Raw genomic sequence first — 14,231 nt, 5'->3', positions numbered from 1 at the left:
CATTTAGAAGATTCCATCTGTTGCTACTGTATGTCTTTTTATCGCAATAATAATTCAACATGATATACTGGTATTAAACATCTAAAATTAGTATTTCAAAAATTTTAATACACCAGCATTTTAATACAGAGAATTAAATTAAAAATACAGTACACTGTGTGCATAGTACTACTACAGTATGTTGTGTATAATCAATATTAGTGAAAGTGACAAAGTACAGCTGGGAGAGAACTGCTGAGGCTGGTTAGGGATAGATTTAGGTTGGTGTGGTAAGACCAACTCCTGGAAGACTTGGATTTCTTTTTACAGTACTTCTGGCTTGGTTTCACTTTAAAATCTGCTGGAGTTTCGTGGCTTACTGAGTTGATAGAGGTGTTGAAATTAGCTTTGTTCGAGCATAAGAAAAAGAAAAGCCATAGCTAATTGAGGTCTGGCTTTGGTAATTGCAAATGCCAAATGCGAAAAACCACCATCGAGTAAGTAAAAAGCTAATACATACAGTACATCCATCTGTTTTCTAACCACTTCTTCCAATTAAGGATATCGTGGTATCACTCTTGTGAGGCAATGCAATGGAAAAGAAATGAAATGAAATACTTCTATTGTTTTTTTTTCAGTTTTAGCAGAACTAGTACAATTTATTGAATAAGGGATTTTGAAACACAAAGTATAAACAACTTCATACAAATTTTCAAAAGGCAACCAAAATTTAAATTTGGATTTCAGCTGTGATGTTTCATGACTCGACGAAAAAAAAACCCCGAAAGCAGTGTTTCACACACAGAAACAACTCTGTTATACATCTTTCATAATATAATTTACCCAATTAATATAAAAATAATGTACAATAGGACATTGCAGTTTTATTTTGAAAACTTGTACACATTTTTTTTAAAAACCATACTTTGTTTAATTTGTCACCCTGTATAATAGACACCAAATTATATCATCTGGTGAAACATTTGTAATTGTAGATTTAAAGGTAGTTAAAAATATATATATACATATCCGGGGTTTCAACAAGGTTCAGGCTAAATATATACAGCATGGCTCTTCAATGATGATGGAAATAAAATAAAGTAAAATGCTTCACAAAGCAAATATAAGGCAAATCCAAGTCTCGTGTTCAAAATCCATTTCAACATGAAGGAAAGGAGACTCGAGGCTCATGATTGTTTACAGGGAAAATCCTTTAGGTGTTTCTTGTTCATCGCTGGTCTGTTGCATGAGCACATTGCCTCCAGGAATGTTGTGTGGTGACAGATCTGCAGGAGAGGGTGGACCAGCACTTGACACTGGGCTTGAGGGTCCACTGCTCACTGTAAGAAACAGAACACGGCTTCGATTCAACAGAAGATATTAGCATTAGGATCTTATGTCTGATTCACTGATGGCTCTTTTTGTTTTATGTTTTTAAACATCAGCAAGTTTCAATTGCAGGCCTAGGAAAATAGCAGACGTTTTTTTTTCTCTAAAAATTAGGTCATGCTGGGTGGGATATTTTTTAGCATTATTAGCTGGAATCATTTACAATATCATAATTATGATTATTTGCACTACAAAATGTTCTATTCTGTTGAATATTTTTGGGTTATCATGTTCAATAGCTAGCAGAAATATATGCAGATATGTATATACTGTATATATACAGGTATGTTTTTATATTAATATCAGTTGATAAACTGCAAACTAAATAGACTCTGGGATTAGTGATCTGCATCAACTGTGAACTTTGCTCTAGGGACTGATAAAACTAAAATTCAGTGGCTATGATGAATTTATGAATTTATGAAGTGAAATGCACCTTTCTTTATTTTATACAGTACTTAGCAGAGTTTTACCTGTGAAATAGAATCAACAAAATACAATACTATTGTATGCAAAAAACAATTTAAAATGTGGACATGTTGCTACATTTGAAAACCAGCAATAAATTCACTTCTACAACTTCTCTCTTTGGCATCAACTACCTGTTGTGTACAAATTAAAAAATGTCTACTTTCCATTCACTTCTACAAAGAAATATACATTTCTTTTGTTTTCTTAACCACATCCTTTATCTACATTTTTTCTTCAATAACAATTACAAAGTTATTACTTACTGAATCACAGGGACTGCTTTGTGTATTAGACCATTACAGTGCACCTGCTTGGTGTGCAGTCTATATAGGCTCAGACAGGGTACAAAATGAATCAAGGCCAGGATTCTGGCACACTTGTCACACATGCTGAAAAATAATCATGCATGTTGGACACCCATGATTTAGATAATAGAGGAACCAGCAGCGTTGAGCTGGTCCCTATGAAAAGTACATTAATTCTCAATTCTTGTGTTTGTGCTACATTTGTGCTGCTGAAGCCAGAGTTTGTCTTGCCTTAGTTTTTAAGATATTAAAAATTTATCTTTTCAAGGGATTGAACCACCAACATTTGGATCAGTTTTTCATACTGATGTCTTTATCACTTAAGTACAATTATAAATGGGTCAATTTTAAAATTACTTTAAAAATCAAACGGAAGATTATGCCATTGAAACTGGGTTATGTGGAAAATGACAACTTACAGGTAGACATATAAAAAATAATTCTTACCAACAGATGCCCTGTCTGATGCTTTCTTGCTTGAAGAATGAGAAAAAGGTGAAGGCAGAATCCTTGCTGGGGTGTATGTATTTAAAGATGTTTTCCTACTTGGTACTGTACCATAACCTAATGTAGAAGCTAGAAGAATCCATACAAGAGCAAACAACAAGTTAGTTAGTTAAGCTGAATGCCCCTGGGACAATGGCGGAAAGTTATACTTGTAATCAGAACACAAAGTATCATACGTGCGAGTGATCTCTCATACCTCTCTAATGCCAGCTGCTACATTTGTTGTCACAGCAGTGAAACGAGTATTTAGCAAACCGACATATTAAAAAAAAGGAATCACACATCTGTAGTTTGTCAGTAATGAGGATAACACATTTTAAAAGTGCAAAATACATGTGGCCCAAATCCACTCTGAGGCAGCACAAGAGACATCTGGCACAATTATACACATTTGTATTTAATCTATATACAGTTTGTACACACATGGCATGCATACAGATGCACTCTACCTGGGGAAGAGGTTGGTGTTTCCAAAAACGTTTCATTGGATGAAGCAGCGACAGAGGCCAAAAAGTCATCCACTTGTTTAAGGGATAAGGAATTGTGAAGGGTCTCAAGGGGACAGATTGAAGGCACCATGGAATACAATTCAAAACCTAGAAGAAACCATTTCAAGAGATTAGCATGAACTATTTCTTTGATCGACATAAGATGTGAATACTGAATGCAAAGTACTGTAATATACTTATTACTGAATGGAGCAGCAAATGAGTCACAACTGTTTATGATACAGTATGTGAACACAAATGTCAGATGCTACACACTCTAGTACATTACAGAATGGGATGCTTTTCAGAGATTCTGGTTGGTGTAGGTAGGTACCATGGAAGCAAATGAATCACATCAAGCTTGCCCCAAGCTATAATAATACTGTATTAAGGTGGTTTTAATACTACTCCGTATTAAAGGCAGTTTAAATATATGAAAATCCTTACTTACCTTAAATGTGTTAAATCTGACCATTTTTTCTTTCTAATTCCCATGTAATTAATTTTTTTTTCGTTAAAAGATTCTTAGATACCAGAACTTGGAGAAATTAAAGAAAACTTTAAGCTATGTATAGCAAAGAAGGCCCACAGGAACCATAATACAGTAGGTCAAATGGACCCCTTAACCTGAATGAAGGTAAGAGAGGAAAACTGACAGGGCAGAACATTAGAACAGTTATATAGCTTAAAGTATAAAATATGTATATATTTAAATTGTGCTGCAGTATAATCTTAAAATCATATAAATAAACATTATTTTAGATATGATCATACAGCCACTTTTTTCTGTTAAAAATGCAAACTCAGTTACAATTTTACAAAAGCTTCAAACTAAACTCAATTTTTTATACAGTTACCATATTCTAATTATCAAGAGCTGATAGGAATTAAACTGGGAATATAAAAACTAAAAAATGAAGTTATTTTTGTAGCCATCACTCTTGTATAGAAAGTGACCAAACCCATTTTTGCACTGTAATCTGTACTTTTACTTTCTAATTCCCCATACTGAGTTGCTCCTAATGCCACCTGATGTGCATTTAGGCAATTGCCTAAAGAATCTCTTTTATTAACTGATACTGCCAATGCAATCTGAAGGATTTGGCAAGAGGAAAGTCTAGCTACCTGCAATAAGAAACAACAAGGAAATGTTCATTACTTCTTGCCATTCGATCATGATAATTTATATCATTGGTGCCCCTGGAAATATGGTAACAGATTTCTTTGAAAAGCTTGTCACAGGTATGGGTTTTCACAGAAAGCTCATTTTGAGCTTGTAGCTGCTGTGATTACCCTAAGATACTACTCTTTTCACTGTAATTTACAAGGGTGCAGTTTAAATGTATATTTGTGAATGGGTGCCTAATACATTGCAAAGCCAACCTGCTCCTGACTGATTCTAAAACATCCAAGATTACCAAGCATTTTTGTAGTTTTGGAATAAGTGTCAGAAAAAACAATTTACAAAGCAGATTACTTCTGCAATTAAGGCTTAGTTATTGCAGCAAGAAAGAACTAGAAATTCAGAGAGCAGACAATTAATTAATTTGTTTACAGGAGCAGTATTATATCCTACATATTTTATTCTGGACTTAACACTCAGGATTTTATTACAAGTGACCTGAAACACTAGTATGTTTCTCATTAAAAGTAATGTGCTGCGTATTCCCGTTGACATATACTGACCATTTGTATTGCGACTCAACACAAGGCCTTTTGAAGTCTGCATACTATGTCAGCTATTGTTTTTAGCAAACTAAAAGGAAGGATATGCCACTGCATGTATTTTCTGGTGTGAAAATAAATTATACAGTATGTTGCTTTCAAGAACTGTGTTGAAATCAGGTCTTAGTTATATTTAAGTTATTAGTGTATTTTCATCATATTAAAGCTTAATGATAGACATTATAACATGTTTGTATTCTGTGATGGTATAGGTCACTTTGCCTTTCAAGATACAAAAAAACTTTTGGGAACATTGTACTATTGCCATGGAAGACAAATACATGCAAGCAAACAAGCTTATTACATAAAAACACAATTCAGTGTAAACCCATTCATTTAATTTTCAACACTGAAAAAAGCATATTTATACAAGAAGAAATAAACAGGAATTGTAGCTAAGATGGAGACGTGTTTTGACCAGCAACAATAAAATGATTTAGATTATTATTGTAGTCTGAAACAATTACAAGATGCAGAAGTGTTTAATGTCTCTGCAATAGAGCAAAAAAACAATAGATTGAGAACTAATTATAAGTTAAGTCTAAGTACCTTTTATAAGTATCAAGTATAAGTACCAAGTACCTTTATATGTTACAATATTATCTACAAACCTACAGATAATAAGAAAAGTTATTTTTTCAATGACTATACAAAGGTAAAACATGTTTTCAATATTTTTTTACTTACTGATTAAGGACACACATGTAGAGTTCACAAGTCCTCTCCCCTATTGTACTTCTACTTGACAAATATTTGCCTTAACCTTCTCATGCCAATAAAAAAAAAATACAGCACTTCTGTTGACCTGCTAAGAGATCTTTTTAATGTGGTTCATTAATTCTTTAAACCAAATGTACATTGGTACCAGTTATGTCACCAAAAAGAGTATAACTTTAATATTGTGTATTTAAAGTACAGTAAATCTTGAGCAGTTGACATGCAAATCCTCTTAAGGTATTTACAAGAGCATGGAATAATGCTGAAAGGGTTTACACAAAAAATAAGCTGCCTGGCCTCAAGCACAAGCCTAAAGCAACATACCACTGAGGTCTACATATTCCAGGGAGGTAACAGACAAACACCTGATCAGGTGTGGCTGCTCTAGGTCGAGGCCCAAAAAATAGGGTAAGGCACTCTCACACGACACTTGTTTCACCATTTTCCCTTTATTAAAGGTACGAGGAGAGGAAGAGAGGTCTGCGGAAGGGGTTAAGGAGAGGGGATCAGATAAAGTAGAAAAAAGAAAAAGGCAGCTGTAATTTAAAAGAAACAATAGTTTAGAAATTTACCCACCGAACGTAACAATCAACACTTACCACACAACATACTGGAAAACACTGAGGCATTAAGAAATGCAGATTAAAAAACAAAAACAAAAATGTATGAAAGTATGATGCCCAACAAACCTTTCTTATAAGACTATGCAAACAACGAAAAACTGCTATTTTTATAATAGTTTACTACATCTAAAGGATATATATGAAAGCTGTACACAACAGGTTTTATCCACAAAGCTCGCAGGAACAATGAAGTAAACAGCTGAACATTTGCTCTTTAAAAATACCACACCTTTTCCACAAGCACTTTTATAAAATGTACTTTACAAAATATTTTAAAATACAAGGCCCCATTCAATTATCTTTGTTAGTTTACAAAAGTACACATGTATACCTATAATTACAACATTTAAAGATACAATATACTTGCTCTATATCTTTTAAAATTCCTAAGCATTAAATTAATATACAGTATGGCTATGAGACTTCAACACTACTCATCTAGCAGTTAAATCTGTATCAGCCCTCTATACTTTTCCAACATTCGGATGATAATATTGTAGATTATAGTCACTTACTTAGTTTCTTTATATAATCATAATGTAATCTAATCTTCAGTTTTAATCTAACATTACCTTGATATTCCGCCTTTCTTTACCTACGAGTTGTTTCAATCATTTAAATTATGTAACACTCACCCAGATAATCATTTTTAATTCTAAATCTAGTAGTTTACACTACAGGTCATCGAGGAATATTTGTTGAAACAAACACATCAATTAAAGATGTTTACAACTAAACTTTGTGAAAGGACTTATTGAAACTAACTCCACTGCTCTTTTTATGTTCAATCTGGATATTAAACACAATTTTAATGGCATTCTTGAAACTGTGGGCTGCTTACTAAATTATTATTATACAAAAAAAGATTTTACACATTAAAACAGACCAAGAAGCGGATTTAAAACATGTGTGGCTTGGAACTCACCTATCACTAGTGAAATTCAGACTAAGGCTAATAGACTTCTGCTATAGCTTCATGAAAAACAGCACCATCCAAACACTGTAGTGGTGCAGGACTACCAGGTCATTGCCAGACCTCCTTCAGGACAGCCCTAAGGCTACTGTTCTTTGACTGCCGACTCCTTGAAACAGCTGATAGGCTTTGATTTTCTTTCTTTGTATTACAGACTCTCCTCCTGGACAGGGTCCATGAAGGAAAAGGAAAACTCTTCTGCTGACGTCTGGGTGACTCTACCACAGCACAGTTTAAACAGTGTTGTATTTTTGAGAAAGATACCTCATCTCACATCAGCCATGTCAATAACCTTCCAGGACTGAAAGTAAAGGCATACGGTATATTATGACTAGCGCATATGTTCTATTCTGATTAACTTTGTCATAGCCTGATGTGATTTTAGCTTTTCTTCAGCTCCAGTACATGTATGACTTCATTCTTAAATATAATATAAATATAAAGCAAATATTTACATTTCACAAAGTTTCATGTACTGCATTTTTATTTTCTGACAGAAGATTAGTTTCTGACATACAAGCAGCAGGCTGTGCTCATTGTGAGATACAGGGTACCTACTGTAAATAATCCTTTTTTTTCACCTGATTACTTCTACATGTTCAAGAATATTTAAGAAAACTTGAAACAAAATTCAAAGCAACCAAAAGAGCTCAAAGATCACAGTTGCCGGAGCTCACTTTCACCCAAGTGGAAATGCAGCTACCTTGCTCATCTCTTTCCTTTCCCACCGTGATCTCTGCATGATTACTGCTCTACTGTGGCCTAACATCCCATGAGTACCTTGTCCCCAACCTTGCAGTGCTACGTAGTTTAACTATACCAAACATGCTTACCTTTTTCTGTAAAGATGCAAACATAATCATCTAAAAAGACATCTCTATCCCGATTCAAAATTTAGGAACCTATCGCAACTCCAGTGTTTTTTTAAGCCGTACTAAAAATCTGCATGGTACAGTATATACAGTACTGTATGATATACTTCAGCTGTCCCAATGGCCATGGTCAAATGGTCATTCCTGATGGTAGTTGTGCAGGGGTTAGAGGAGGACTGATGGACGGAATCTTCACACCCACAAAAAAAAAGTGATGAAGCAAGGGAGAATTCTTTTAAACAACAAAAGCAAACATACCATTGGTTGGGTGTCGAGCAAATGAGATAGAAAATCGTTTTACAGCAGAACCACGTGTGGCGTCTGAGAAAGAGAAAAACAGGTATCTGAAATTTAAAACAGCTAGCTACCAGAAAAAGACTAGAAAGGGAAGAAAAAAAAAGTAATGGACGAGGTAGCATGCAGGAAAAAGGAAGGATAAAGTAAAAGGGAGTAGTTAAGGTGTAAAGACTGTCAGCCAAAGCAAGGAGCAAAAAACTAAATCACCATTGTTTAATGTGGAGTTCTAAGTGAAACGTTAAGGTGTGTACTGCTCGGGAATTAAGAGAAAAGAGCAAACTCTGTGATCCCTGTTAGGTAAACCTTTCGAAATCCTGGAAGTCAGAATCATGGACAAGTCTCTCAAATGGCAAGCAGAAATGCATCTTGCCTTCTGCAGAAAAAGACTCGGCTGCTACCATTCAAGTTTCCCCGTTGAGATTGTTAGAAAATTAAACACCACATTTGTCTGCAAGCAATATTCTGTATTGCTGAAAATTATTTCTCTACCTAAGCATAAGAATTAGTCAAAAATCAAAATGACAAATGTAGTTACATTAAGTAAAGAAGTGATTCACACAACAACAAAGTTCAAGGAATCCTGGAGTTTTTGTGGGGTATTTTCAGACGGTGCTCAATAGGATTTTATTTTAGAAGTTTTCTAATCTGGAAAAGTAATGTCCGGGCAGATTTATTTTTACAATCACAACACCCACTTGTGGATGCAAACACCATTCCGAACAGGTGAAAATAACTATTTATACATGCAAGCAAGTGCTAAGAAAGTGTTCAAACTACCTTAGGACAGAAAACAACAGGTCAGACTTGCCCATAATGTAAAGAATATGTGTCCTCCACCACAACCCTCCCCCTAGACTAAGGTTATGCCTGTCTGATTGTGACAATAGTTAGGTCCTGCTTCACCCAAATAAATGAGTCTTGCCATGTAAGTGGACAACTCGAATTTCATTGACATCTTCATTGAACAAACTTTCCTTATTTAAGTAGCAAGATTCCAGCCAGACACCCACAGCGCAGAGCTTCAATTTATGGCTGGTAAGTTGGTCAGTCCATCAATGTCAATAAATAAAATGGATAGACATGTGCTTCAAATGTATTTGCGCTCTATGAACATACAAGGGTAAAGCCAATAAGCAAAGTGTGTTTAGCAGAACATCCGGTCTAAGGTACGGTGCAAACATTTCCAGAACTGGGAGAGTACATACAGTACATAAATGGATTTTACCACAACCTTTGCAACAAGATCTAGACACCTGCAAATAATTCAAATCATTTATAAACCTCAGCTTAAAATTCTTGCTGATGCCTGAGGCTGAATGAATATGTTGAATTACTTGTCCTAGCCACAGAATAAACACAAAACAGAAAAAGAGTTCAGCATGTCTGTTAATGTACAATTGCTGCACTCTGACTAAGAAAACTGTTGCAGGCAATAGTTATCAGCTCAAATTTATACAAGAAGTATGGCAATAAAAATAAGCTTTACAAAAATACACAACATTTCTTTTTGTAAAGCTGTAATCATAAAATTCCAGGATTCCTTTCCAGAAAATAGCTACAGGTTCATCTTTTGATGATGTGTGTGCGTGTTTGCACATACCATCTAAGAAGCCAGAAGAAGTCAGCTTTTTACGGTGAGCACGAGCATAATCCTGTAGGTTAGGTGCACTGGAAGACCCCCCGAGCACCATCGTGCTAAACAGCCCAGCACAATGAGACCCTAATAGGAGTTAGAGAAAACACATACAACAACCACATACTCTAAAATTTAGAAGAGGAAATGCATGCAGCATGCATTTATATTATGTAGGTTCTTGCCACAGAGACTTTGTGCAGCCTAATGCAGTGTCACATAATGCTTGTAATGTCACTTGGTAGATGATGAAAAATCTCCTTAACAGAATAACCACTAAAGAAAGCTTTATGTTGGCACCAAAAGCTTCTGAGGCATGGCTATAGTAGACTAAAATGTAAAGACCTGCCAAAAATTCACATTTTCTTGCTAGTCTAAATTAAAAGTAGCTCTCCCGACCCCCTTTGCAGTTTTTTTTTTTGCTAGCTGGGTGGGGGAAGTGAGGGTGTTCAGTTTTTTCACTTCTTGCTTTCTCCTGGGGGGACATTTTTGGGGGAGCTTAAAATTAAGTGACATTTTTTTTCATTTCTGTTTAGAAATACAGAATGACTTCTTATATTAAATATGTGAAATGACATACGATTTTATCCGATTTTAGTCCTAATGCTGGTATCAGTCTAATCTTTGCACGAGTAGGCTACTGCAAAATGTTCCCTACGGTTTAATTAGTAAGCAGATAGATTTGCTATCTGAAAACAGAAAATGGTATGGCCATTCACTGCTTGAGCAGTGACAATTAAAGTTCTTGCTACTGGCATAATTGCAGCCAGCCTGTCTTTGAAATAAGTGGCCTGGAAAATGAGAAGGTCTACTTCAGAAATCAACAGATTATTCCATAGACATCAGGAAACTGTCTCTGTGAAGGCCAGGCCATGTCCTGCAAGGGAGATGGTAACCACAGTGTCTTAGGACTATCACTTCCACATCTAAAACATTTCCATCACTCAATTGTTTCGAGAGTGCAGTGCTACTGCACAGTACAGGCATTCACAGGAAGCACCAGCCAATTTGGTGACTGACTGTAGTTGACCATCGGCATGAAACTTGTCTTCATATTTATAAGCCATTCTTTGGTAACACTGGCAGCAGAGAGACAATATGAATGACTCCTGCTGGCCAGAAAACATCTGATGTGCTGGCCGAGAAAGTGATAGACTGAATAAATAACAATCTTCCCTAAACATTCTTGATGGAAGACAACTATTGTGTTCTTCTTCAAACCCACTGGTGGGTTGGTGGAAGTGCCACGATCTAGTTGAATCTTCTTTAAAGTAAGGATGCCATTGGTGCTGACTGAGGCCAACCTTATTTCTCAGCAACACATAAACACAGTCCTTGATTCAGCGGATTTGGTGCTCCTGCAAGCCAATCGACAACTGGCGAAAAGAAAAATCACAAACTGCAAGGATCACAACGCCACATCATCAAAGTTGTTGTGGCCAACTTCTAATCCTGACCCGAGTCCAGTAGAACATCAATGGTACCACCTTGTTGGTAATAAGTAATAATTGTGAATACCATCAACAGGACACAACTTTGCCTAGTGACTGAAGCAGCACAGAAAAGAGAACTGGACATCCCACAGCTGTCTATCCCGAGACTGATCCGCTCTATGCTTCAATGGTGTTGGAAATCTGTTACTGCAAGTGATCTGTTACTGTATATACAACAATCAGTGCATCATCATCATGGCATTGATTTAGTCTCCACTGAACCTAGACTCACTGCTTAAGATGACTTGGCTTCACTGCTGGCAAATCTACCTTGATACCGGTGATACAAAGCATTATTCTCTTGATAAGTGGAGCATTTTGGTCCCTTTCTATGTTTTTTTTCTTGATCATTCTCCATCAGGACTGGCATTTAACAGTGTTGATTCACCTCATGAACTGTGCCATGTTCTCTCACTAATGAGGCTATTTAGCTATTGGAAATCTGTAATGGTCAATTAATCAAAATAACTCCAAAAACATTTTAGCTACGTAAGAATTCCAAATATTTTATTTTTCTGAAAAAAAAAAACTCTGAAATAAAATTGCTACTAGCTCTTTTAATGCTCACCTATTATCTAAGAAACAATTATAATAATTGCATTTTTAGTTTTCACATACAGTATTTGTGTTTTTAATTACATTTTGTCTGGATTCAGATGTCTGGACATTTACTGAAATGTGCAATTCTAACATACTGTACAGTATATACTGTATATGTGTGTGTATAACATTGTATATTTTTGTATGATTTATGTAATATAACACAAGCATTTAAAGTTTATTATTCTTTAGTGTTCCTTAAGGGATCACTCGTGGGATTCTACATGGGATTCTAACTGTACCTGGCAAATTCAATAAAATGCAATCAAATCAAGAAAAAAGCCCATTCGAAAGACAAGTGAATGAGCTAAACTGTCCATACTTCCTAATTAGTTACATGCAAGGGTTTATTTGCTGGAGACCAAAGAAACTGAGTTACAACTTTCAACTAAACTAAATGAAAAAGAACTTCTTAAAATGTATTGCTGTAGGGCGTATGATCAAAATGATTGAATTTAATCAACAATACACTTTATTAGTACTAGGTAAGAACTACTGTGGTGTCCTTGACCAAGGTGCTTCACTTTAGATTGCTCAATATCGTTCTGCCTAGTTTGGTTGCCATTTGGTGCTGATTCTGCAACAATGGACATTACTAGCATGTGTGAAATTTGTTGTCTTAGCTGCAGTTTATGGTCCAAAATGTGGCAAAAACCTTTTCTTAAATGTTTTACATTATTAATCATACAGCATTCATTTATTTTATTTCAGTGAGCATCGCAAAATACATTTAGTAATACACAGTAAAATGTCAGCCATAAATAGCAGGTTTTGATAGGAGAATTAACATTACAAGCAAAAATAGCACTGCAGATTGGCAAGATACGAAACAAAACAGCAAAGAATTAATATCTGATTCTGACAATAACAGTACTTAATCACAACCTTGGACTTTAAAACTGTCTCTCAATTCACTTACATTAATTATAAATCACTGAAGAAGACCCAAAGAACAACTGAAATGCTGTACAATTTAAGTGTGCAGAAACGTGTCTAGCATGGGAATAGATTTTATTTAAAAAATTATGTTGTCAAAAATTTTACCAGTCACTCTCAAATGAATGTCCGTTTTATACTGTCTCCAATTACGATTGAAAAGTACATAAAATATACAGATACAGTAGATGGTATTTGTATCACTATAGACACCATTTAAAAAAAAACTATTGATAGAATTTAAACCAAACACAAAGAGAATTATGCACCCTAAAACCATTACAGCAAACAATACTTACCCATGCCACTGTGCTTCTGTTCAGAATGCAGTCTGCCAACTCTTGTGTGGCTGTTGTTCTCAGACAACACCTGTACAAGGAAAAAACAGAGAATATTACATCATTTTAGTAAACCACTCTAAGAGTAATGTCTACAACTTTATACAGAGGCCTGTCCAGACAGACAAATGTTAATATGCAGCAGAAAGGATGTTAGTGCAGTGATACAAGAAAACGAAAACAAAAGAAAAGAAAGAAGGAGACAAGATTTCATGCAACATCCCCAAGACTGAAGATAGTCCATTCCATGTATGAGATCCTTGCAATTAAACAGAGCAAACTGACATCAAGGATGAAAAGGATGCAGGTACAGTAGAAGGAGACACAAGACAACTTTATGCATTTATGAGCCAGGTTTAGTGAGCAACTTTTACCATATATTTACTGCACCTGTCTCAAAAAAGAACAAAAAAAAAGACAAGTTTTTACAGTAGGTAATAGCACTGTTTCATAAAGGTGCCATTTAGTAGAAATGTTAAACAGAGGAGATCCTGGTTTGTGCCAGACGTCAGTGCAGGATCATACTATACATGAGTACTGAGGTTCATGGCTGTTGAATATACATGTAAGTCTTGAACTGATGAAACTGTACCCATATTCCACATCTGAAGATGGGATTCACAGCTTACCTGTAAGCACTACTATAAGAGGCAACCGTGATGATTTAAGGTGCCTAAACACCACAGAACAAAGGACGTGGTATAAGATTAAACTGTGCTTTACCTCAATCATAATGGCGCATATTGGGTGTTACAAATTAAAATCCAAACATTTTCACATACTGAAAATACAGAAATAGGGAACATTACCAAGAAAAGAGAACTGTACTATTCATTGCAGAATACAGTAGTTTGGCTTTTTTTGCTTCTTGGAATTTCTAATCTG

At 35.4% G+C, this 14,231-nt stretch overlaps 1 protein-coding gene across 13 annotated transcripts in view; it reads right to left on the bottom strand.

The window, feature by feature from the left end:
* Window positions 1-688: 688 nt before the first annotated feature.
* The window catches only part of ppip5k2 (diphosphoinositol pentakisphosphate kinase 2), a 48,842-nt gene continuing 35,299 nt past the window's right edge, over window positions 689-14,231 (bottom strand). For 2 of the 13 annotated variants that reach the window (XM_015366919.2, XM_015366944.2), the window contains 7 exons: window positions 13,308-13,377; window positions 9,947-10,066; window positions 8,308-8,370; window positions 5,906-6,061; window positions 3,101-3,247; window positions 2,592-2,720; window positions 689-1,319 (listed from right to left, as the gene is read on the bottom strand). In XM_015366919.2, the coding sequence (XP_015222405.2) occupies window positions 1,177-1,319; window positions 2,592-2,720; window positions 3,101-3,247; window positions 5,906-6,061; window positions 8,308-8,370; window positions 9,947-10,066; window positions 13,308-13,377 (828 nt within the window). In that variant the 3' untranslated portion in view covers window positions 689-1,176. Of the gene's footprint in view, window positions 1,320-2,591; window positions 2,721-3,100; window positions 3,248-5,905; window positions 6,118-8,307; window positions 8,371-9,946; window positions 10,067-13,307; window positions 13,378-14,231 lie in introns of those variants that run through there. The other 11 variants (XM_015366926.2, XM_015366968.2, XM_015366935.2 and 8 more) reach the window with 7 other exon arrangements.

Source organism: Lepisosteus oculatus, chromosome 3, assembly GCF_040954835.1.
Source record: "Lepisosteus oculatus isolate fLepOcu1 chromosome 3, fLepOcu1.hap2, whole genome shotgun sequence".
NCBI lineage: Eukaryota > Metazoa > Chordata > Actinopteri > Semionotiformes > Lepisosteidae > Lepisosteus > Lepisosteus oculatus.
This window is presented reverse-complemented; position numbering and strand designations above follow the sequence as displayed.